Source organism: Physeter macrocephalus, chromosome 1, assembly GCF_002837175.3.
Source record: "Physeter macrocephalus isolate SW-GA chromosome 1, ASM283717v5, whole genome shotgun sequence".
In the NCBI taxonomy this organism is placed as follows: Eukaryota; Metazoa; Chordata; class Mammalia; order Artiodactyla; family Physeteridae; genus Physeter; species Physeter macrocephalus.
Genome location: NC_041214.2, coordinates 39,147,220 through 39,171,333, shown reverse-complemented (window position 1 = coordinate 39,171,333; position 24,114 = coordinate 39,147,220). Strand labels below are relative to the sequence as shown.

Below are 24,114 nucleotides of genomic sequence, written 5' to 3'. Positions count from 1 at the left end.
ACACCAGCCACAGACAGTAGTGGAGGGAGAACCCAGTCCTGGGAAGCATCCACACCAGACTGAAGCAAGGGTACAGAAAGTTCCAGAAATTATGTCTCCAAGTGGAAAAAAGTAGAACTAATATATTTAGGTACATGGGATAGTTATTGATGGGCAGGAAGAAGAAGTGTTGGAACATGTAGAATGAATTAGTGATGGGTTCATGTACAACCACACAGATGAAAGAAATTGAGGCCACAGTTAACTCCAGGAAAAATATAGGACTATTTTAAAAAAAAAAAAAAAAAAAAAGAAGGTGTGGTCACAGTACATTACTTGACCCAGCAATATTTGCAATAACACAAACACAGACTTTTGATTTAATTAAAATTATATTATAACCATTTGGGGCATCAGGAAAGAGAAAGTAAGAAATGTGAATGGGAGCTCTAAGCCTTCATTTCCCATGGTAGGAAATCAATAGATACCTAAAATTGATAAGTAAGGAAATAGTATATAAACATGCCCTGCCAATTAGTGCTAGGCATTAGTGCTTCGGTAGCAATTATACAAAAGACTCTTGCAGGGCTCTTGCTTCACATGCCCTCTCGGGGAAGGGAAGGGAAGGGAAGAGAAGCACCCAGCTGGTGGCTGTCTCCAATCATTGTTTCAGGTGTGGAGACCAGCCCAGAAGTCCTGCATACTTTTCAGACATGGAAACTGAATTCCTCTCGTCATTCACAGTCATGATTAAGGAGCAAAGTATCATCTTTTAAGCTGCTTTCTTCCCAGATTCTTCCAGAATGGAAACAAGGAGAAGAAAAGAAGAGCACACTGACATCAGGATACAAACTTTCTCACTGGACCGATGTGTTACCTCCTGATACTCCCCTGCACAAAGGATCTTTGAAAGGATCAAAAGACACATGCATTTCTTAGTAAACTCTACATCATGTTGTTCTGTTTTTGGAGGGTAAGAGAAAGTTGTGTTGGATGCCTGTTTCTTTAGTGGATTTGCAACCATGGAGAAATTACAGGGAACAAAGGAAAAAGAGCCATAAATACAAATGAATCCCTTTTATACAAGTCAAAGAACCACAGGACATGCTTCATTTTTTTTTAACACTCCAGGTGTGATCGGAGATTACGTATCCACACAGGAGAGTAGAGAGTTAATTAAAATTTCTGCACCTGTTCCCAGAAAGAAATGTCTTTTCGTTTGATAAGCAGGCTGGCTTTGGATTGCTGTTTGTGCTTTTCCCTCCTCACTGGAGTGTCACAGAAAAGCAGATCAAAGAGAGCCTTCCATCCGATGCGTTTCCGACCACCTTTCTCAGCTAATGGACTTGAAAGCCTCTTCCACTGACTGCATGGAGTTCATGTCATATTTTAGAAATGTCGTCTTCTGACTCTGTTGATAATATGCAAACCGGCTTTGATAGGTGCTTGTGGAAAACCACATTAACCGTTAATTAAAGCAAGACCAGCCCAGAGAGTTGGAGTGCGAGAGTCTGGCAGCATGAAACACCTCACCCCCTACCATTTGTATTTTACTTTTCAACCCGTCCTGTGACAGCCGGCTGGGAGCACTTGTGATTGAACTCTCAGCTCTCTCAAGCAGGGTCATGTTTTGCTGTGTTTTCGCTTCTTCCTTTTAGTCTTTATGATTCTGTGCCCTCTGGCTGACATCCCCTACCTTGAGGGGAAAAGCTGTTGGGGAGAAATCCTGCCGTCTTTCTCTTTAAGATGGTGAATGAGGGGAATAAAATAGAGCAAAGCAGAAGTAACCCTGCGAGGCCTGTCTGGGCAGGCGGGTCAGGCTGCCTCGGGGGTGCCCATTGTCCTGCCGTGCTGGGTGTCCGGGAGAAAACCCGGCCGGGGCACAGGCACCAATAAAAGGACTCCATCCTGCCACTCAGGGCTTTGTGAGCACCACGCTTGTCCTGGTTGCCATGGCGACCGTCTGTGGCTGGTTTGTCAGAGTGCTTGATAAAGTGGGAAGGTTATTCTTGATAGACCCAAGTAATCTTAACCTTGCAGAGCTTGAGTGTGGATGTACCATTTTCTCTCTCTTCTCTTTAACTCAGGAATGCAGGGATGGGGGCACGGGTTCTCAGGATAAAGCTGCCACAGCAGGTGGTGAGGGCCCTGTCCAGCACAAGGGAAACTGGCCGTAACTGGTCTGGAAGGGAGGTCCCGTGTGTCCAGGGGGCCAGCAGAGACAGGGGTGGCTGGGTCATCCGCTGCCGCCTCTGGCCTGAAAGGGGGCTTCAGGGACGGGGCCAGAGTGGGGTCGCCTCCTATCCCTCTCCCGTCAGTTGGTTGTATTTGTACCTGTCTCTCCTCTCTTCCTTCCTTCTCTTCCTGCTTCCCCTCCTTCATTAACTCCCCTTCCTTTCCTCCTTCTCCTGCCCCTTCCCCACCCCCCTTCTTTTGTCCCACACCTTCTCCCCTTCCCCGCCTCCATCGCTTTCTGCTGCACCGGTATTAGTAACAGAGCTGAGCCTTTCAAACTCCCCCGACTTCTCTCGTGGAGGATGAAAGGAAAGGTAACAGCTTTCCTTTCGAGGAAATTCGAAAGTAACAGCTGATCATTTCTGGCCGCAAAATTGCAGACTCTTTTCTGTCATCCGAAGAAACCTAATCGATTATCTAGGCAGTACTTTTCAGACTTAGCTGCATCTCAACTACTGGAAACACTCTTTAAAAAAATAGAGCTACTATATTATCCAGCAGTTCCACTCCTGGGTGTGTATCCGAAGAAAAGAAAACACCAATTAGAAAAGATACATGCACCCCAGTGTTCATAGCAGCATTATTTATCATTGCTAAGATACAGAAGAAACCCAAGTGTCCATCAATAGATGAATGGATAAAGAAGATGTGGTACATATATACAGTGGAATACTATGCAGCCATAAAAAAGAACGAAATAATGCCATTTGCAGCAACATGGATGGACCTGGGAGGTATTATGCTTATTAGTGAAATAAGTCAGACAGAGAAAGACAGATACTTTATGTTTCCACTTATATGTGAAATCTAAAAAGTAAAATGAATGAATATAACAAATCAGAAACAGACTCACAGATATAGAGAACAAACTAGTGGTTATCAGTGGGGAGAAGGAAGGGGGGAGGGGCAAGATAGGTAAAGGGGATTAAGAGGTCCAAACTACTATGTATAAAATAGATAAGATACAAGGATGTAATGTACAGCACAGGGAATATATATTTTATACTAACTTTATATGGAGTATAATCTATAAAAGTATTGAATCACTATGGAGTACACCTGAAACTAATATAATATTGTAACTCAACAGCACTTCAATTAAGAAAAGAAAGAAAAACAGAACCCCTGGGTCCCACCCCCAGAGTTTCTGATTGTGCAGGTCTGGGGTGGGGTCCCAAGACTCTATTTCTCACAAGTTCCCAGGTGATGCTTCTGGCTCGGGGACCACACTTTGAGAACCACTGACATAGGCCAAGACTTACTGTATATAGTTGAGGCTCCCCGAGGGTACGTTGGTGGCCCGGTAGCCACGCTGGGATGGCTGCCCGGTAATAGGAGTTTTAAAAGCGTTTGGGAGAAGCAGGGCTGGTTGTTCCCTCATCTCTCTTCTGGCCCCTGGTTCTGTCCCCAGAAGGCCTCCAGCAGGACAGCCCCTCGCCGTGGGTGGTCCCCTCTGAGCAGCGCCGCTCCCCGGGTGAGCCTCTTCTCAGCGCCCCAGGCCCCTCGCGGTCTGCCATTTGTCTGTGCTGGGGTCCCCCCTGGAACGCCTCTTCCCCAGCTCCGCCTGTCCATCTCCACCCAGCCCCTGAGCCCCAGGAAGCCCGCCCTGACCACGATCGCACCATCCCTTTCTGCTAACAGTCCAGCCTCATGGCCCAGCCCGTGGGCTGTTTTGTGTTTCGGTCACATGCGTGTTTGTGCCGTGGCCTCCGCTGGACTGAACTCCAGCAGCAGGACTGTGCCTTCGTTCACCTCCGACCCACCTCGGCTCCGAGGTACTTGCTGAATGAATCCTGTGGCGGCCTCCGCTGGAAGGACTCTACACACACGTCAGCAGTGTTTGAAGCCACTGCCAGGAGCTGACCGAGCAGAGAGTGGGTGCAGAGTCTACGCAGGGAGGGGTGGGGCTGGAGTCGGAAGTTAGCCTGCCTCTCGAGGAAGCAGGCTGTGAGGCCCGGGCTGGTGGCCTCACGGTGGGATTGTCTCCCTGTGGGAGCAGGACTGGGTTTTTAAATTGAAAGGCAAGCGTCAGTCCCCTCCCCCCGCTCCTCCCTGATTTCAAATGAAACAGCTTTCCTCTACTCCTTTACGGCAGGATGTGTAACACAGGTGAAGCTCCCCGTTTGTGTGCACGTGCAGGGTGTGTGTGTGTGTGTGTGTGCGTGTGTGTGTGTGTGTTGCCGCTGTGGCTGGATGCAGATGACTCGATTGTTTGTCAAATGTAATTTCACTCCCCACAAGATGCTCTGAAACCATCCGAGCAGCAGGTGTTGTCAGGGGCTTAGGTACGTCTTGGAGGAGAAGTGATGGTGTTTCTTCAGTGAAACTCACAGGAGGCTATTTGTCCAGACAAGAATAGAACAAAATGAATGGATCAACCCTTTGGCTCTATCTCTTTGCCGACTGCACAGACTGCGTCGGGGCTGGAAAGAAATCCCATGTTGGCAGTTGGGCTCCAAGCTCTTGAAGCATCTTCAGAGCTGGAGTAGGGCCCCAGGCTACAGGGCATCCTGCCCCTTTCTGCTTTGTTGGGTTGGTGGGGTTGGACGGTCCCCTCTCCGTCCCTCAGACGTCATTGGCTTGAGGCAGCTGCAGCCCTGACTGTGGCCTTTCTCCCCAGGGTGTCGAAGTGCAGACAGACTACGTGCCCCTGCTGAACTCTCTGGCCGCCTACGGCTGGCAACTCACCTGCGTGCTGCCAACTCCTGTTGTCAAGACAACGAGGTAACAATAACCATCATTACTGTTACTGAACGCTTGCACTGTTTCCCATAAGCTCTTCCGTGCGTAACTTATTGAATCCCTGTGAGTCTGGTGCTGTTACATCAGTTCTCCACCTGGGAAACAGCAGGGTCAGGATTTCAGAGTCTTAACTAACCCCCACCCGGAGCACCCCTCTTCCCACGTGGGGAGCCTCGGCCAGTGAGCCATTGCTGCCTAGCCTGTCACCTGGGCTGAGGGGACCCAGGGCCCTCAGATGCAAAAGAAACTCAGCATCTGCTGTGTGGCCCGTGCTGGGCTAGGCAGGCACGTTGCATGCAAAGTCTCATCTAGTCCTCAAAGAATCCTGTGAAGTGAGGTGGGATTTTTTTGGTTGTGTTTAACCGACTTTATAGCTGAGGAAAGTGTGGCCGGGGAGGTTGAAGCGCTAGCCCAAGGTCATGGCGCTGGTCAGTAGCCCCACCAAGGGGACGTGAGGCCCTGGAGTCTCAGCCCTGGCTGTGGCCCTCCCTACGATTTCACGTTCATGGTCGTTTGTCCACCCTCAGCTCTGCCTGCTGTCCCTTGAGCCCGTGGGCTTATCCTAGTCTCACCAACCCTAAAAGCCCTTCCATCTGTCTTTTGGGTTTGCTGTCAAGCTGCTCCTTCTAACTACCTGTGGGGTGGTAAGCATAGATGTGGTTCCCATTTTACGGATGTAGAAACTGAGGCTCAGACAGGCTCCATCACATACCCGAGGCCACACGGCCGGCAAGTGGCAGAACCCGCGACTAGACCCTCAGTCTACAGCGGGCCACCTCTTTGCTGACCTCTGGGGGTGCCCCCTCCCGTGGCCCTCAGCCCCGCGCTCCCTGAGTCCTGCTGTGTGCACACGCCCGCAGGTGATGGACGGCCTGAGGCGAGCCTAGTGACCTGGGGGACGGCAGGCGGTGCAGCCCCAGAACGCAGACGGAGGCGGGAGTGTGGGCGCCCATCACTGCCTCTCCTGGGCCCTCATCACGTCCCCCACCCCCGGGGTCTGTGCAGCTGCAGGAGCCAGTCTGCAGCCGCCCTTGGGCCCTGGGCCACCGGGAGATTTCCGTATTGCTTCTTGGCCAAGATTTCTGCGGGCACAGGGTGGTGCCGTGGAGGGGAAGGAACCCCCGGCTTTGTGACCCAGAGCTTGAACCCAAGTCCTGAGTCGGCCGATTGCTGTCTACCTTGGTCAAGTCCACGTAGCTTCTTTGAGCCAGTTTCCTAGTCCATGCAACTAAGAATGCTGCCTGTCTTCCGTTCCAGAGGACAAGAGCCCCCCTGAGAATGTATTTGAACGTGAAGCCCCCGCTGGCTCTGTGCTCGCAGCCCGGAGGGTAGGGACGGTCTCTCTGTCTCAAGCAGTCCCATCTTCTAAATAAGCCTCCGTGATCCTCCACCTTCCTGGCCTTAAATGACCCTTGCGGTGGAGTGGAGAGTGCGTGGGACCGGGCAGAATCCCCGCTGTGTGACCCCCGGCCTGCTCCTTGACCAAGCTGAGCTGTCCTGTCCTGTCGCGTTGGTGAAAGTAGGGGTCCCATTGTTTGGAGCGCCGGGTGCAATCGCCCAGCCCGGCCCGGGCACAAAATAGTCCTCTCCCTCCTTTCCCTCCAACACCCCATGTAGGGACACATCACCTCAGCAGAGAAGACGTCTGCCAAATAGAGGTTTAAGCAAGTGATCCGAAGGCGCGGGGTTCGCGGTGGCCAGAAAACAATTATCTGCCCACAAGGGTGACTCAGGGCGGTGGCCGGGGCCTGTGCGCAGCCAGGCCCTCTGCCCAAGCTCCTGTAATCGCTCAGGTCCTCACTGGCCGCCCATCCCAGGCCGACCAGGTCCCTCCTTGGCCTCATTCCCAAAGACAGACTTGGAAGAGGCCTCCACCCTCTGATATTCACGGAGGCCACTTTGTCATCATTTGGCCAAGACGGTAGCTGTCATTTCACATCACGGGAAAGGGGCTTTTCAGCCAGGAAGCTGCCTTTCAAGGATGCACATAAAGCTTTAGTTGGTTGGGCCCCTGAGATAGCAAGCAAGGGTGGGTGGCCTGGGGGTGGGAAGGTGGGGGGCTTCTTGACCTCCGACCTCTCACTCTCAGGAGCCCACCTTTCTTTCCCACGGGCAGCCGGCCTGGATGAAGTTCAGGACGGCGGCCTCCGTGTGAGGTGCGGGGCTCCTCCAGGTATAAAGGACTCATTCTCAGCTCTGCCTGTGTTACAGGGAGGGGAACGTATCCACCAAGCAGGTAGTCTTTCTTCAGAGACCGTGTCTACCTCAGAAAATCAAGAAGAAGGAATCAAAGGTGAGTGACCTTGGCTGCTTTGTTTTGCTTGCTCTGTTTTGCTCACCAGAGCCCGGGGACACCTGAGCCCCCTCCGCGACATGAGTCACATCCGGGGCAGGTGAGGGCGCCGGAGGGCCTTGTCGCCGGTCTCCTCCTGCGAGGATGCTCTGGGCACCAGCGTTCACGAGGCTGAAGGGGGAGTGGGAAGGCCGCTGCACTCTGACCCCGGCTGGGACGGCTGAGCGCCCGCCCAGCTTCTCTGTATCTCTTAATCTCTTTACAAGCTGGTTGACGCCCCGCCCCGCCCGTGGGTCCCTTGGGACGTCGGAAGTTTGGGGATCTTGGCCGAGAGAAGCTGCCAGACGACCTTCCCCACAGGCCCCGCCCTGCAGGTCTGAGTGGCAGTGGCTGGTACCGACAGAGGGCATCTCCCCTCTGGAGTGAGTCCTCAGGCCAGGCTGTCCTGGGACGGCCAGGGGCCTTTCCGCTCTCCCTGGACGTCACGTGAACTGTCCCAGAAACACAGTGGCACTGAGAGACGTGGCCGTTCTCAGAGTTTTTCCCGTGTTTCCTGAGCCTGAGGCCAAGTCCTCCCCTTGTGTGACATGATTCCGGTGTCTCACACCCCCGTACTTTGCCCCCTTGGGTGATCCTCCCGTGGGCGTTCACGGTCACTCGGGAAGAGAGTCGAGGGAACCGGCCAAGCCCCCGGAGCCAGCTGTCTCCCCCTGTGACGGACAAGGCCACACCGTGGGGCAGAGCCCACCGGACCCGCCCGTCCCCTCGCCGGGCACCATCCCCGAGCTCCCCACCCGCGGTTCCTCGTGTTCTTGGGACACGGAGCCCGGACAGGGGCACAAAGCAAGTGAACAGATTGGAGCAGCCCCTGTGCAGCCAACAGATCCAAGGGGGGGCCACCGGTGGGAGGAACGCCAGGGAAGTAGCTCCGGAGCCAGCTGGGGTGCAGTGCAGAGGAAGGGCTCTCCAGGCTCGGAGATGCCAGTGTGACAGGTGACAGCAGCAGAGGACCAGAAGGCAGCCACCGAAGCCACCATTGCCCACCAGGAGCAGTCAGCCACCAGCTGGAAGACGGATGGCCCCGGGCTGCCACCAGCCACAGCTCGGCCTGGGCTGTGGAGCCGCGTGCACCCACGCAGTGACATTCTAGCAGCGCCGCCGAGGTCTCCCACCAGACGCCAGGCAAAGCCCAGCTTTTGCCCTGACGAGGAGGACGTGGTGCTGCCTTTTCCCGCCAGCGCGTCCTGGTTGTGGCGCCAGCAGCTCCCAAAGGACAGACAGGTGGCTTGATCCCGGTGAAGGCTGCGCATCTCGCCCGGGGGACAAGCCAGTGGAAACCCGAGGGCAGGGAGATGTTAGGGGTAGAGCTTTCAGGTTGCTGTAAGGAAGCAGAACGGCGTACCTCAGGGGAACTCCAGGGAGGTGGGAGTCAGCCTTTTCTGGTCAGTAGAGACGTCCACCCCCAGTGAGCTGCACGAACCCGGGTAGACCTGCTCATTCCAGGGCTTGGGGTGACGAGCGCTGTTCTCTGTGTGACCTGGGGAAGCCACCTCTCTGTTACAGCCCCAGATGGGGGGACTGTACCATCCCATCACCCCCGTCATCCACGCCTCACTCAGCTGACGGGTCATCGTCCTGGTCCCGGGAGACGGTGCCCCCCGCCCCGTGGCCACGGCTCCATTCCCACCGCGCCCTAGCCCCCCGCGTCACTGACACTGTTCGTGCCCTCCAACCCTCGAAGCGCCGTTTTCTCTCGGCTGTGCCACCACTCTCGCCTGGTTTCCCACCTAGTTGCTCATTTCTAGCCCCGTTTCTCCCCATTTTCTCTCACCTCTTCCTGAGAAAATCTCATCCAGCCCCAGAGTGAGAAAATCTCACTCACCACCTCTGTGTCGACAAGTCTTACCTCTGCATGTTCAGCCCTGGCTTCTCCCCTGGGACCCCAGCTCCACCTGCCCTGCGGCTACTCGTGACCTTGCCCTTTCCCGCACTGGCCGTCACCCCACCCCCCGACCTTAGAGGAACAGCGCTTCCACGGCCCAGAGGCTCCCCGTCCTGGTCCCGCCCCGTGGCCACGGCTCCATTCCCACCGCGCCCTAGCCCCCCGCGTCACTGACACTGTTCGTGCCCTCCAACCCTCGAAGCGCCGTTTTCTCTCGGCTGTGCCACCACTCTCGCCTGGTTTCCCACCTAGTTGCTCATTTCTAGCCCCGTTTCTCCCCATTTTCTCTCACCTCTTCCTGAGAAAATCTCATCCAGCCCCAGAGTGAGAAAATCTCACTCACCACCTCTGTGTCGACAAGTCTTACCTCTGCATGTTCAGCCCTGGCTTCTCCCCTGGGACCCCAGCTCCACCTGCCCTGCGGCTACTCGTGACCTTGCCCTTTCCCGCACTGGCCGTCACCCCACCCCCCGACCTTAGAGGAACAGCGCTTCCACGGCCCAGAGGCTCCCACCCACCTAGAGGTTGCCCTTGGTGCTTCCATCTCCTTCCCACCATATTCAGTCTGTCCTTAAGGCACATCTGTTTTAGGTCCTAGGCACTCTGGAACCCCCTCTTCTCTCTATCACCACCTGCCTGGACTACTCCGATCTCCTGATGACAGGTCTCCCCTTCAGATGTGTTCTCCACTCAGAGCCAAAGTGAACTTTCAAAAACAGTAAATTGAATCGTGTCACCCCACTGCTTAAAATGGTTCTAAAGCTTTGGGTTTTTCTTAAGATAAAGATGGAAGCCTGTACGGTGGTCCACACGGCCCTGTGGGCTCTGGCCCCCATCTTCTGCATTCCAGCTACTCTGGCCTTCATGCGTATCCATGCCCCTCACTGCCACAGGGCCTTTGCTTGGGCAGCTCCTCTGCCCCAGAGGTTCTCTTCCTTTGTATTTTTTTGGAGATGGTGTTCTCTCCTTTTAGACCAAGCCAGGCTCCTCTGTGATTCACTGGGAAGAACCATGTTCCTCTCCTCTCCGTTTGTAATTATTTGTAATCAATCCTCCACCAGTAGAATCAGACGTTCATTCCGTGAGAGCAGACCCGTTTTGTCCTCACTGTTGTATGCCCAGTGCCTGGCTTTTAGTTAGTACTCAACAAATACTTGCTGGATCAATGAGTAAATAATCAAACTTCTGAGCCTGGGACATGCACAGTGTGTCTAGCACTGAAATTTCAGACAAGAGATTGCAAGATTCAAACATCAAGGATGCAGCATATTTAGTCCTCTTTAATCAGCCAAGTGGACAAAAGCCTCCAGTCAAGACTTTTCAACGTTTGAAAGAAACCTCTCTGTGTACCTCTGAGTATGGCTTTCAAAGCAAATATTAACCTCCTTGGAAGGTAACAGGTGATTTCTACGACACGGGAGAAGTCTGCCTTCCCACTAAATTACTTGAAGTGGAAGCAGATACGGACGGTTTCTTAATGTGTGAATTAAATCACCAGCCCTGCTGACGTGGAGCTCTGGACACACACGCTGCTGTAAAGCGGGGGATTTTTCCTTTTCTGCACGCACTTCTGGCATGGACAGCTAGTCGGGGTTTTTCTCAGTTTAGGTACCGGCAGTACACTCACGTGCCACACACACCCGGCTCAGGAAGGCCCATCCACCCTGCTCAACTTGCAGCTGCTGGTTGGGTTCAGAGACTCACCCTGGAACTGTTCAGGATGTGATGCATCCTTCAGGCTGTGGATGCTGCAGTTCTCCCCTCAGAGCCTGCGCATGGAAAGCTCTACCGCCTCGGATCTGAAATACAGTCGACCCTTGAACAACGTGGAGGTTAATCCGAGTGTAATTTGTAGTGGGCCCTCCGTATCCAAGGTTCCCTGACCCGAGGATGCAACCAACCACTGACCGAGCAGCGCTGTAGTTTTTACTCTTGCCAACCATCCGCGTGTCAGTGGACCTCCATCGTCCAAGGGCCAACTGTAGTTTTGGTTGTTCCATAAAGACTGTGACTGTCCCCAGCAAAGGAGGAAGGGACGCCTGCTGGTGAAGGGAAGGGGGCGCGATGGTGGAGGAGGCCCTCCCAGGGACACAGGGCTGGGGCTGTGCGAGGACTGGGGACCCTGTTCCACACGGTGAAACCCTGCCCAGGTGTTCTTACCTGATTAGTTCTCACACTGAGGCCCGTGAACCAGCAGTACCAGCATCACCCAGGAGATGGTTAAAAATGCCAGTCTCCCTCTCCTCCCCAGGCCCCCTGAGTCAGAAGCTCCGGAAGAGGGTGGGGGACCCGTGTCTGAAGGAGCCCCCCAGGAGATTCCGATGCCCGCTCGAGTCTGAGAGCCAGTGTGTGAGTTGAATAGTTTAGGGCCCCTTCCAGCCTCACTGTGTGGATCTCCATTCAAATTTTATTATTATTGATCTTTAAAAAATGGGCCTGTCAGGGAGCCTTCAGTGTAGATATTTGTTTTTAGTAAGACAAACCAAAGCATCTTTCATGGCAGTTATAGCTGGACTTCCATTAGCTGACCACTTGGCTTCATGAGTCAAGCACCTGACCTAGCAGATGAATCCGAACACCATGAAGTCTGAAAGCTGAGGCACTTAGGGGACGGGCTGAGCTATTCCGAAGGTGTGTGCCCTCTGCCCCTGGCTTCCTCTCCCCCCTTCCTTCCAGAACATGAGCCTGGAATGCCTTTTCACCCACCAAGAATGAGCAGGTGGAAGACTAGTGTGGAGCCAGAGAAACCTGTGTTTGAATTTCAGCTGGGCTGTTTTCTAGCTGTGTGACCCTGGGCAAGTTACTTAACCCCTCTGAACCTCTACATGCTCATCATAATAATGGTGCTAACAATGCCTAATGAGAGTACCGCTTTGGGGATTCAGGGAAATGAGAAAGCTTGTCACAGTGTGAGACACTCAGAACATTTAGCTTTTAGGTTATATAGACCCTGAGTTTCGGCCACTGCTACTTCCCTGCTTCGTGAGAATGCCCCCTTCAAAAGGAGAGAAGGAAAGGAGAAGAGTCCAGCCAGAGCCTGCGGGTGACCTGGCTGCAGCACCGGGACAGCTGTGGTGGCTTGGGGACCCCAGGCAGCTTGGGGAGTCAGTGACATCACCTCTCCCCATCTGAGGACACAGAAAACTGTGCAGTCCTCGAAGACATTTGGCTTGGCAGATTTTTCTGGGATGACTCCGAAGGACAGAAAAACATGGGCTGGAGTAGTTCCCATCCAGCTCGGCATGGACAGTCCCAAATCTTTCTCTGCCCAGCTGCCCAGGCAGTGTCCTGGAGAAAGTGGCTGGTGTGCCCGCCACAGGCCCTTTCCAGTCTGTGTCCTTCTGTCGTATTATATCAGGAGGTCAATGCAGTGTGATCCTCTACAGGAAACTGGATATGGCCAGGCACCTGAGGAACCATGAGTCTGTTGTTTATTTATAGCAAGAGCAGCCTCTGAGAGGACATCGGGTTTGCATTAGAAAATAGCCAGGGTCCAGGATGGAGTCTGGCACGGGTAGAATGGGCACAGCTATACACCGCCCACCCGCAGAGGGTGCCGTGCCCATCCACTACGGTGTGAGTTGGCCCCCGGGGTGTGCACCCAGACCTGGGGGCAGGGGCGGCTCTTTTGGAGATTAATAAGTTGCCCAAAGACAAACAGCTAACGAATGCCAGAACCGGGGTTTGAAACGGGGTCTTAGCCACCGCACTACGTGTAATGCTTTGGTGTCTTAGCATTTAGGGCCTTTCAGCCGAAGCAATCTTTCCAGTTTTTTGGCAAAAGTAAAACTTCCTCCAGCTTCTCTGAGAGTTGACTGCCTCTCAGATCGCTATATATAGGCCAGTTTGAATGGCCTTTTTCTAAGAACATGCAAAATGCAGAGGGTCTGACTGTTTGGAGACATCCATTTAAAAAAAAAAAAGGCTCTTCCATTTGGACTGGAATTAAAATGCAGCAGCTTCTGCACACGATAAGGCAGCAGTTATGAAGCATGATTGCGTGGTACCCAAGAGCCATTCAGGGCTGGCACTGGAGGCTGCAGCATCTATGCTGAGGTCAGAGGTCCTGGTCCTGCACTGGTGGTTAGGGGGCCCCAAGATGCCTGCTTGGCAGTGTCTACTGAAGTGGGTGCCTTTGGGGTGGGGTCTGAGGCACCACTTCACCTGCAGAGGGGGTCCATTGTTGCAAACTCATGGCTTGGGTGGAAGAAGCTCAAACTACCCCCAGAGGGAAGTCCATCAGCCATCGTACAAGAGAACCCCCCAAAAGAAGTGCCCTGGGGAAACCCGGCCAACATTGTAGGTGAACTCATTTGGGATTTGAGGGGAGGGCGGCTGGAGGAAGACAAGATAAATGTTAAATCTTAACCTCAGCACGCACTTCACTCCTTTCCCTCTTCTTTGATGGAATATTCAAATTTACCAGTCTTGTCCAAAAGGGGCTCAACACACGAACCCCAGGATGTGTTCAGCCTCGGAGCCCTGAGTGTGTTTAGGCAGATGTCTTATTTGAGGAAGTAGACTTCTACCACCGAAAACGCCACAAAGTTGGCAGATTTTTAAGAATTTACATAGCACATTTTTGCTTCTTTCTAGCAAAGCACTCAGATTTATCTATGCATGGTAAAGCCTTAGGAAATGGTTTTCCACTGATGGTGCAACTGCCCTCCTGGGCTCCCCTCTCTTACCTCGCCAGAGGTCATTCGAATGGATGGCTCCCTTTATTTTTCTTTCAGTCACAGAATGGCTTAGATTTAAGTCCATATTTGGTGAAACCAGTGTGCTGCGACTCAAGTGGAAAGAAATGAAACGAAAGAAAGAAGTGGAACTTCAAGCGCAACCGCGTGTCCCTGGGGCCCGCAGCTGCACCTGCGGGGTGGCCGAGGCCCTTGCCTGGGGTCCAGGGGCCCAATTCTCTTCCCAGCAAGACCCGTCTCTCCCCGGGGGCCTCCTGACTCCAGTCCTCCCCCACCCAGCACTCTCCTCTCGGGGCTTCGCTCTTGTTCTCCGTGCCTCTCACAGCTGGGCCTGGCACGTCCCCAGGACCCTGTGGCTGGCGTCACCCCAGGTGTGCAGCACGCAGCTCCCGGCCTCTGACTCTGGGCACCGGGGACCTGGGCCCCAGGATGGCAGGGCTCAGAGGGGCCTTTGCTCAGGAAGACTGGGGGACCCCTTATGTTTGGGGAGTGGAAGAAGGCCACAGTTCTCGCCACGTTGTTACCCAGGAGCGCATCCCTCTTTTGTAAACCCAGGGACCCATTTCTCCGAGTCTTCCTTTACCACCCTTCACGTTTCTGTGTCTGCTGTAGCTCATTCGCCCGGATTTATTCCAAGCACACAGGCTCCCAAACTGTCTTCCTCCAGAGCAGCTCCTGCTGTCAGCAGACTCAGCAGGACTTTGAATTTTCCCCCCTCTTTTCTTCCTCAAGTTAATTTCTCGTTCTGGAGATCAGCCAGACCTGCTGTGTGGATGCACCAGTAACTCCTCACTAAGCCCCAAGCTGTGTTTTGACTCTTAAAATTTCAGGACCGGCTCCCCTGAAACAGGGAGCTTGGCTAGCTTGGCCGGGCTCCGCCAGCCTTCCATTCATCCATCTCACAAAAGGTTTTGAGCACCTTCTCTGAGCCAGGCTCCATTCTGTATCCCAGGGATGCAGGAGCGCAGAGGACAGATGGCATCCCTGACCTTCTGAACTCACATCTTGTGTCAGTAATGGTAACGGCAGACACACCTGGTATATTGTGCGCTGGGCACAGTGCTAAGCCTGCTATGTGGATTTTTGCATCATTGAATCGAAATAAATACCCTCTAAGGCAGAGTTTGGCAAACTACGGCTCTCAGGCCCAATCCGGCCCACTGCCTGTTTTTGTAGATAAAGCTTTATTAGAACACAGTCATGCCCGTTTGCTCACGTGTTACCCATGACTGCTTTTGTGCTATGGCAGAGTTGAATGGCTGCAACAGAGAACATAAGGCCTGCAAAGCCTTATTACCTGCCTCTGTACAGAAAAAGTTATCGACCCTGATTTAAGTTAGAGCTACTCCCCCCATCGTATAGATGAGAACACAGGCCAGTCGGGGGGTGGGGTGGACTCTTCACGTGGGTGGTCTCCCTCCACGGCTTCGATGTGACCCCGTCCTTGCCCAGCTCTGTTGCTGACCGTGCGCTTGGTCCTCTCTGAGCTCCGTAGACTTCCCTGTCCCACAGGGAAATGCAGGTGGGGCTCCCTGGGAAGCGCATCTGAGATGGATTTAGGGGGAGGTGGCTTTAGGGGGAGTGCCCTTGGGAATAACACCTGTTGGGGAAGGAGGGCGCAGGAGTGGGCAGAGAGGGAGATGTTGGGCTGTGATCGTAGCTGTGGAGCAGGGATGGCCTTTTAGAGTTGCCCAGAGTTGGAAACAGGAGGATGGGCCGCTGTCCGTGCCTGGACCAGTCACTGGTCGTAGCTTGCCCCCGGAAGGGAGTGAGACCTTCGGGGAGGGGGCCGGACTCAGAGAGGGGCTTGGCTGGGGGCTGTCAGCCTGCCCATCCTACAGGGGGACCTGAGCACCCGGGTTCTGTGCCCTTCTGGCTGGGGTGATCTGATGAGGGGGTGGCCAGTGCGGGGTACCTACAGCTGCTCAGGGTGGAAGGGAGTGGCCGGAGCCCTGGCACTTAGGAAGAACAGGCCCGTGTCCCCTCACCCATCCTGGTCCTCCAAACGATAGGATTTCAGCACCTTCTTTCCCAGGCCTTTGGTATGGGGCCAGTTGAAAGAAATACCCCTCGCCCCCCACAAAACCCTGAAATCCACATCTAAAATACACGCCATGGCAGGATCGGCAGGCTCTGGGTGGGTGTGACATTTGGGCTGTGATTCGGTTTGGTGCCAGGAATGCCCTGCTCCCGCAATACCGGGCATTGCATCTTGCTGCCAGAAGTGACGGGGGCATGAATGCAAACAAACGTCCAGGGGAAGCTCTAGATTCACAGAGGCTGCATGTATTTATCCCCATCTTCTCTGATTTCTAGTTTCAGTGGCGATTCTCCCGAGACGAAATGCACAACAGGCAGATGAGGAAATCCAGAGGTAAACTCGGTGCCAGAGGAAAGCAGCAAGCAGAGGAAAATGAGAGGAATCTAGAAGACCAGTTTCCCAAAGCCGGAGACATGGAAAACCGTGTGCCGGGGCTGCAGCAGGAGGACTGGGCCTCCGCGGAGGTGAAGGTCCCCGCGCAGGCGGAGGTCCCGGGAGAAAAGCTGCGTCCTGACGGCCGGCTCTGGGTGGAGGCTGGGGCCGTGCAGAACGGTCCCTTCGGCCACAGCCCCGCCCTGGCTGGGGGCTGCATTGGGCACCCCAGTCCTGATCCTAGAGAGGATGCCGGGGAGGGGGATGCCGAGGAAGTGGCTGCAGAGCCCGCAGTAGCAGAGGACAACTGAGGCTCAGCAGGTGGTACTGAGGCGTGAAGAGCTGGCAGACCTGGGGCACAGTGCCGGCTGGGCTGGGGGCTGATGTGCCCTGGTGTCATGTGTTACCCTTCGGCTTGGCTTGACCTCTCCTTGCGAGCTTACCTGAGCCCTCCGAGGAGGGCTGGCTCCCTGACAGTGTTGGTTTCTGCACATCCATTTGAAATGTGTCGTTAAGGCCCTGGTGTTAGAACACAAGAGGGCAGGTTACCTCCAGACATGGGGGCTGGAGGCCCAGCCCCGGCTCCATACCACTCCTCCAGGGAGGGGCTGGACCATCCAGTGCCTGTGCCCACCCCCACCCAGAGCCTCCAGGGGGCCTTCGGGCCAAATCCCCGGCCCTCCCTGTCAGCAAGTCAAGGCTGAATTGTTCATCCCACACCCTGAGATGGCCGTGTCCAGCCCGTGCTCTCTGCTGCAGCTACTTGGTGATTGTAACAACCCCTGGTGCCCAGTCGGCTGCCTTCCTCCATCTAACCCCGCCCCGAACCTTGCTGCTTTGGCAAAGAAAATAACATTGGGAGGGGAGGTGCCCCACCTCCTGGCTTTTCTCCAGTGTTCCCATAGATACTGGTAATCTGAAAATGAAGAGGTAATTCTGTGTGTGTACCCACTCTTGCAGAATGTCCAAGAAAGTATTCCGTGTTAGTGTTAATGCCAAAAAAATTTTTAAAGATTTTGTATTCAGCACATCATATGAACACACGTTCTTTCTGTCATTTCAAGGCAAACCGACTGGCGGCGAGCCCTTGTTACGTGCTATTTTAATCATGTGTCATTAGCCAAGTCACTTCCCATGTATGCTATGATGTGTTTATATCGTCCAGAATGTGGCTTTAAGTAGATGCAGCTGGCAAACCTTGGAGAGTGTCAACCGTCTTGACCAACATCCTGTCTCTTCTCTTTCTTGTTTAGTTACTTAAAGCAATAAATCATCTATGAGTTTAGTGCACTGTGAGTACTGAGTATTTATCATGTTGCAGTGACAAGTCCTATAGCCTCATGTCCCCCATTCACGCTTCCTAAGTTTCTAACTCCTGGCAGCAGCTGGATGACTTTGGAGGAGAGATCGAAGCTTCTGTGGAAGCAGCGGAGCCAGTTGAGCATGCTCTGCTTTCTCGTCATTTGCAGAAAGAAGACAGAAAGCGGGATTCAGGTGCCACCAGGTAAGCCAGGGCACGGCCATCTCCCATCACCCAGGGGCGGTGGAGACAGGTACCTTTTCAAAACAAACAAGAAGCCCCACGTCAGTTTCTAAGCATGTCTCCAAGCTTTTAAGGAAATTATTTAATGAGGTAAGTCTTTTCCGTGCTTGCAAATTTGCTAAAATAAAACACATTTTAATATATTTTTATAGGGCAGAATTGAAAACCCTTACACAGCCACATTGTACAGTCGTTTTCCTTTTGATTTTTGAGCAAACTTCACACCCAAGCCCCAGAGCTTACAGAAAGGCTGAAGGCTCTGTTCAAAGAGAAGATAGGGGTTTTTTTCCAGTTATACATGTATATGTATTTTTCAGATTCTTTTTCCTTATAGATTATTACAAAATATTGAGTAGTTCCCTGTACTATACAGTAGGACCTCGTTGGTTATCTATTTTATACATAGTAGTGTGTATATGTTAATCCCAAACTCCTAATTGATCCCTTCCTTCCTCCTTCCCCTTCAGTAGCCCTAAGTTTGTTTTCTACGTGGGTCTACTTCTGCTTTGTATATATGTTTATTTGTATCATTTTTAAAAAGATTCCACATATAAGCGGTATTATGATATTTGTTTTTCTCTATCTGACCTACCTCATTTAGTATGATAATCTCTAGGTCCATCCATGTTGCTGCAAATGGCATTATTTTATTCTTTTTTATGGTTGAGTAGTATTCCACTGTATATATGTACCATATCTTCTTGATCCATTCATCTGTCAGTGGACATTTAGGTTACTTCCATGTCCTGGCTATTGTAAATAGTGCTGCGATGAACATTGGGGTGCACGTATCCTTTTGTATTATGGTTTTCTCCAGATATATGCCAGGAGTGGGATTGCAGGATCATATGGTCGCCTTATTTTTAGTTTTTTAAGGGACCTCCATACTGTTCCTCATAGTGGCTGTACCAATTTACTTTCCCATGAACAGTGTAGGAGGGTTCCTTTTTCTCCACACCTGCTCCAGCATTTATTTGTAGACTTTTTGATGATGGCCATTCTGACCGGTGTGAGGTGATACCTCATTGTAGTTTGGGTTTGGATTTCTCTAATAATTAGCGACATTGAGCATCTTTTCATGTGCGTTTGGCCATCTGTATGTCTTCTTTGGAGAACTGTCTATTTAGTTCTGCTCATTTTTTTAGTTGGGTTGTTTGGTTTTTTTTTTTTTTTTTTTTTTTTTTTTTTTTTTTTTTTTTTTATTGAGCTGTATGAGCTGTCTGTTTATTTTGGAAATGAATCCGTTGTCAGTAGCATCGTCTGCAAATATTTTCTCCCATTCTGTAGGTTGTCTTTTCATTTTGTTTATGGTTTCCTTTGCTGTGTAAAAGCTTTTAAGTTTAATTAGGTCCCATTTGTTTATTTTTGTTTTTATTTCCATTACTCTAGGAGATGGATCCAAAAAGATATTGCTGCGATTTATGTCAAAGGGGGTCCTGCCTATGTTTTCCGCTAGGAGTTTTATAGTATTTGGTCTTATTTAGGTCTTTAATCCATTTTGAGTTTATTTTTGTGCATGGTGTTAGAGAATGTTCTAATTTCATTCTTTTACATGTAGCTGTCCAGTTTTCCCAGCACCACTTATCAAAGAGACTGTCTTTTCTCCATTGTATATTCTTGCCTCCTTTGTGGTAGATTAATTGACCATAGGTGAATGGGTTTATTTTAGTCCTGTTCCATTGATCTATATTTGTTTTTGTGCCAGTACCACACTGTTTTGATGACTGTAGCTTTGTAGTATAGTCTGAAGTCAGAAAGCCTGGTTCCTCCAGCTCTGCTTTTCTTTCTCGAGATTGCTTTGAGAAGGTAAAAGAATATGTACATATGTTTTCATACAAATTAAAAAAAAAATTTTGTTCTAGTTCTGTAATTTGATAGGGATTGCATTGAATCTGTAGATTGGCTTGGGTAGTATGGTTATTTTGACAATATTGATTCTTCCAATCCAAGAACACGGTATATCTTTCCATCTGTTTGTGTCATTTTCAGTTTCTTTCATCAGCATCTTATAGTTTTCCAAGTACAGGTCTTTTGCCTCCTTAGGCAGGTTTATTTCTAGGTATTTTAAGACAGTTTTTTAAAAATAAAGATAGTTTTAAAGAAGATTTTTTTAACGTCTTTATTGGAGTATAATTGCTTTATAATGGTGTGTTAGTTTCTGCTTTACAACAAAGTGAATCAGCTATACATATACATATGTTCTCATGTCTTCTCCCTCTTGCATCTCCCTCTCTCCCAAGAAGATGGTTTTTTTAAAGTTATTTTAAAATGACATTTTCCACAATTATACTCAGAAAAATCTATATAGTATTTTGATTTAATACAAATATTACCTTTTAGCCCATATCTTAAAGGATCATGACTCTTGAAAAATAGGCTCCATAGCAGCAGGCTGGGACAAAAACCACGCCCATCTCTCAACTCTGAAAGGCATAGAATCCCAGCTGCACCCTTCAGGTGGATGCCTTGCATCACCCACAGTTGGATGTATTTTTCAATAAGCAGAGACTGTGGGTGGTTGCCCTCGGGAGTGGCCTGGACCTTGAGATTTGTAAACCCCCCCAGAATTCTATGGTGCAGCCAAGGGTGAGACCCACGGCCGCAGGACAGCCATGAGTCGAATCACAGCTTGTTCCGTGTGAAATGAAATGCTTGTTACAAAAAATAAATAAGCCCCTAAATCCCAGTCCCTACATCTTGCATGTCCCTTTTAAGTGTGGGGATTCCTGAAGGAAATTTTACTTTGCCGTGGTTGCCGACAGGGAAAAAGGCTATCGTTGGCACTGACAAGGCCCCGGTGACCAAAGTTGAGAAGACTTGCAGGGTTTGGCGTGAGGCTTGTGCATGTGGTCATTAGTCTCTGGGGCTGCAGCTGTCACAGTGGGTCTGGAAGGAATGGGGCGTTTTCAGGGGTGATCAGGTTACGGAGGTGGGGACCCAAGTAGCTGCCATAGGCACTGTGGCCACCACTGTGCAGCCCGATGGGCCGTTACAAAGCACAGCAGACCCCATCCTAACAGAAACATTGTAATAACGTTTAGAGTCTTAAAGTTAGTGGCCTATAAGTAACAAAACACTGACCATCAGTCCAATCCTTGTCTGAATTTTTTCAGACTTCTAACTGGATCATACTTTAGAGTTATGCTTGATGGGACTGGCTTCAAGAAAACATTAGAAGGAGACATTCTAATTCATTTCTTATGAAGCATGTTTTATCTGTAATCTAAGCATATTAACCACGGCCCATTCTAAACCACAAATCATCCTAGTTCAGGACGAGCTCTCAAAGCAATCAGTGGGCTATTATTAGTAGTAGGAATACGCTGACGCAAAGCTCACCACCCACACCCAGTGCAGGGCCGTGCTGGCCCTGGGGACTCTCCTGCTGGGCTCCCCTGAGCAGGCCGAGAGCAGCAGATGGGATTAAAGATGACATGAGAGTGCTGGTGAGGGGACGGGCTGGAGGCAGCTGGGCACGACCCCTGCTTCCCGCAGCCTTGCTGGAGGTGCTGGCACCACGTGGGCAGCACGGGACGGCCTCCCAGGGGAGTCCGGGTTTCCCGTACCTGCCCCAGAGTGACGGCATCCCGTCAGATCCAAGGTCAGGACCCAACGAACCTTTGCCTGGGTTTCTGAGTTGGCTGTCCCCAGAAGAGGAAGTAAGGCGGTGTTCCCCACAGGTTCCTGTTGCCAGGCATCGCTTCTGCGGCCAGACCAAAGCTAACGGGCCATAGGCCGCTGGCCCCTGCACCTGGCAGGCTCTGGTTTCCCCAGCCCCTGTGCGTTCACGTGGGCACGAGGGGCCAGATCTCTCACTCCCCAGACCTGCGACTTTAACTCCTATCCACTGTGCCGGGTGCCGGGGAGACGGAGCCAATCCCGTCTCCCTTGGAGCTCACAGCAGACACCCAGCAGTTGCGCAGGAGTGGTAACTGCACTAACATGGGCCATGGAGAAGCTCAGGGGGCCGTGAAGGCGGGCGTGGGACGGAGGGTGCAGCCGGCTGGGAAGGCTTTGCGGAGGAGGTCAGCGTTGAGGCTGAGACCTGAAGGCCAAGGTCAAGGGAGCTGTCCCCGGGGAGGCAGCGTGCCTGGTGGCTAAGGGCATGGATGCTGGGGCCACGCTGCTGGCTAGAAGCCTGACCCCAGTCCCAGGCATGAGGCCTGGGGCAAGTTACTTACCCCTGTGTAATGGGGATGATAGCTGTGAGAATCAAATGAATGCATGCAAAGTGCTGAGAGACTGGCTGGCACACAGTAGGTGCTACATAAATGTTAGAAGGGCGAGCAAGAATTGAGGAGGAGGAGGAGGAATGTGAGGGCGGGCTCTGAAGATTTTGCAATTGACTGGAGAATGAAGAGGTGCTGAAACTACCAGTCACACCAGAAACAAGCAAGCACTGTCCTTGTCAAAGGCATTTCCTCAGAATAAGGAACACTGCCGGTGATCCTGCCCTGTCCTGTTTAGGACCTTCCTAGAACCTCTCTCATGGATTCGTTTTCAGGATTTGAATCACTAATGTCAACATTATTCTACAAAGTCATTGAAATGTAAATCTTGATCCTTTCCTTAAGACCCAGAGAACATATCTTTAATTTGGGGAGAGAGGAGTTGTTGGGAACCAGAAGCAGCTGGCTGGGGAGACATCACAGGTGAGGGGTGTGGTTGCATAACGGGAACTATTTATCCTGGGTCTGGGGGCAGAGCCTAAGTTCTGCCCCGAAACGATTCTAATGGTGATGCTGGCAATTACAGCCATGGCTAGCAAATGTGTCTTAGAAATGGGGTAAAGGGATTCATTCGATCCAAAGATGGTTTAAAAACGCAGACCCCACGTTGGCTGACTGGTGAAAGAAGAGAAGTATTCCACCCTGTAACTAATGCAGTAAAATCTACACTTCCATAGTTAAATGTGTTGCTCACTAGTCATCAAACCCACTATGGCTTTGGATTTTTCTGCTGCCTCTAAATAATATAAAGGCTCAATGATGGTAAGAAATAGACTTCACTTTTCAGAGTGAGTATTAAAATGCTTCTTGTAATGGACCTCTGTGTCCGTGAACCTTCAGTGCTACCCATCTATCTTGTTGATTTTTCAACGAAAATAACAAGAAACTCATCTTGGAAGGAAGGACATCCAGCCAGCTTGCCAGTTTCTGGATCCATAAAATGCCTAAGTTGCTAACTGTCTAAAACTTCCCTTTCTTGAAGCTAGGGAACTATCAATTCACCCCGTCTCAGTCCAGCCCACCTGGAGCCCCAATAGGCAAATGTTGTCAGTTTTCTTTCTTATTAATGGTGATTCCACCATTTCTCTTGAGCCCCAACTCCAGAATTTAATCACCGGTAGAGTGCAAAAGCCCTCTACATCAAACCAAACTTTTCCCTTGCTTCAGTCCAAGGCAATTTCTTCTTCTTCTGTCAACACTGGAGATGCAAACAATAGTCACTGCAACAATTAATCAAATATCTGAGGACAGTTAAGACACTCCTTGTTCATCACTCATCAGAACGGCCAACCTCAACCACCCCTTGATCCCTAAGGCCCGTTTTTCCATCATGAAATTGTAGGATGGTAAAGCTGAAAGGGACTTAAGCTGCACATTCCTACCTACTTGACAGACGAGAGCAGGTTACGGAGAAAGGTGGGGTGAGTCACGCAGGAAGCAAGGTCTCTGGATGCCGGGCACCATGTTCTTTCCATCAGACCACACAGCCAACCACACTCTCATTCCGTGTTTCTTCTCTCTAGGCTCCTTACAACAGAGAGGCTTAGCGGGATTTAAAAATCTCACCAACTGGAATGCTCTGGTGATGGGGCGTTCTGGTTAATTGAGTCTCTCTCAAAAGATGGAGGAGAGCCCACCCTTTAGCGGCAGGGAGGATTTGGGAACAAGCTCAAGGCGGAGTCTGTGGAGAGGAAAGTCCTCCAAGAGGAGAGGAAGGAGGCTGAGTCCCACACGTCTGGCTTTGTCACTCCCAGCCAGGTGTACACGGGCAAGCCATCTAACCACTCTCCCTCACTTCCCCTGTAGGTAAATGGGACAGCATTGTTCACACTGCCTACTTCACAGAAATGTTGTAATTTACTGAGACAAAACAAACTACTTGTCAAATGGCAAGTACTTCTGTAGTGTTGATACTGGAGCGCCCACCAAAATCCAGACCACCATAGAACTCAGGTTAACCCCAGAGTTTCTATTCCCCGTCACTTCCCCTTTATAACTTTACCTGTGAAACTGAAGTTATATTGCTATGGATAAGACCTAT

General features: G+C 51.4%; 1 protein-coding gene and 1 long non-coding RNA gene across 3 annotated transcripts in view; one reads left to right on the top strand and one right to left on the bottom strand.

The window, feature by feature from the left end:
* Window positions 1–17,727, top strand: part of RFTN1 (raftlin, lipid raft linker 1) — a 203,794-nt gene extending 186,067 nt beyond the window's left edge. Inside the window, exons 8-10 of one of the 2 annotated variants that reach the window (XM_028490143.2) lie at window positions 4,835–4,938; window positions 7,168–7,249; window positions 16,205–17,727. In XM_028490143.2, coding sequence (XP_028345944.1) covers window positions 4,835–4,938; window positions 7,168–7,249; window positions 16,205–16,612 — 594 coding nt within the window. In that variant the 3' untranslated portion in view covers window positions 16,613–17,727. The remainder of the gene's footprint in view (window positions 1–4,834; window positions 4,939–7,167; window positions 7,250–16,204) is intronic. The other variant, XM_024115195.3, reaches the window with a different exon arrangement.
* LOC114486341 (uncharacterized) lies at window positions 943–4,122 on the bottom strand. The gene is made up of 2 exons (XR_003679947.1): window positions 3,477–4,122; window positions 943–2,127 (listed from the first exon to the last, which is right to left on the bottom strand). It is a non-coding gene; the product is annotated as an uncharacterized lncRNA (long non-coding RNA).
* Window positions 17,728–24,114: the final 6,387 nt, after the last annotated feature.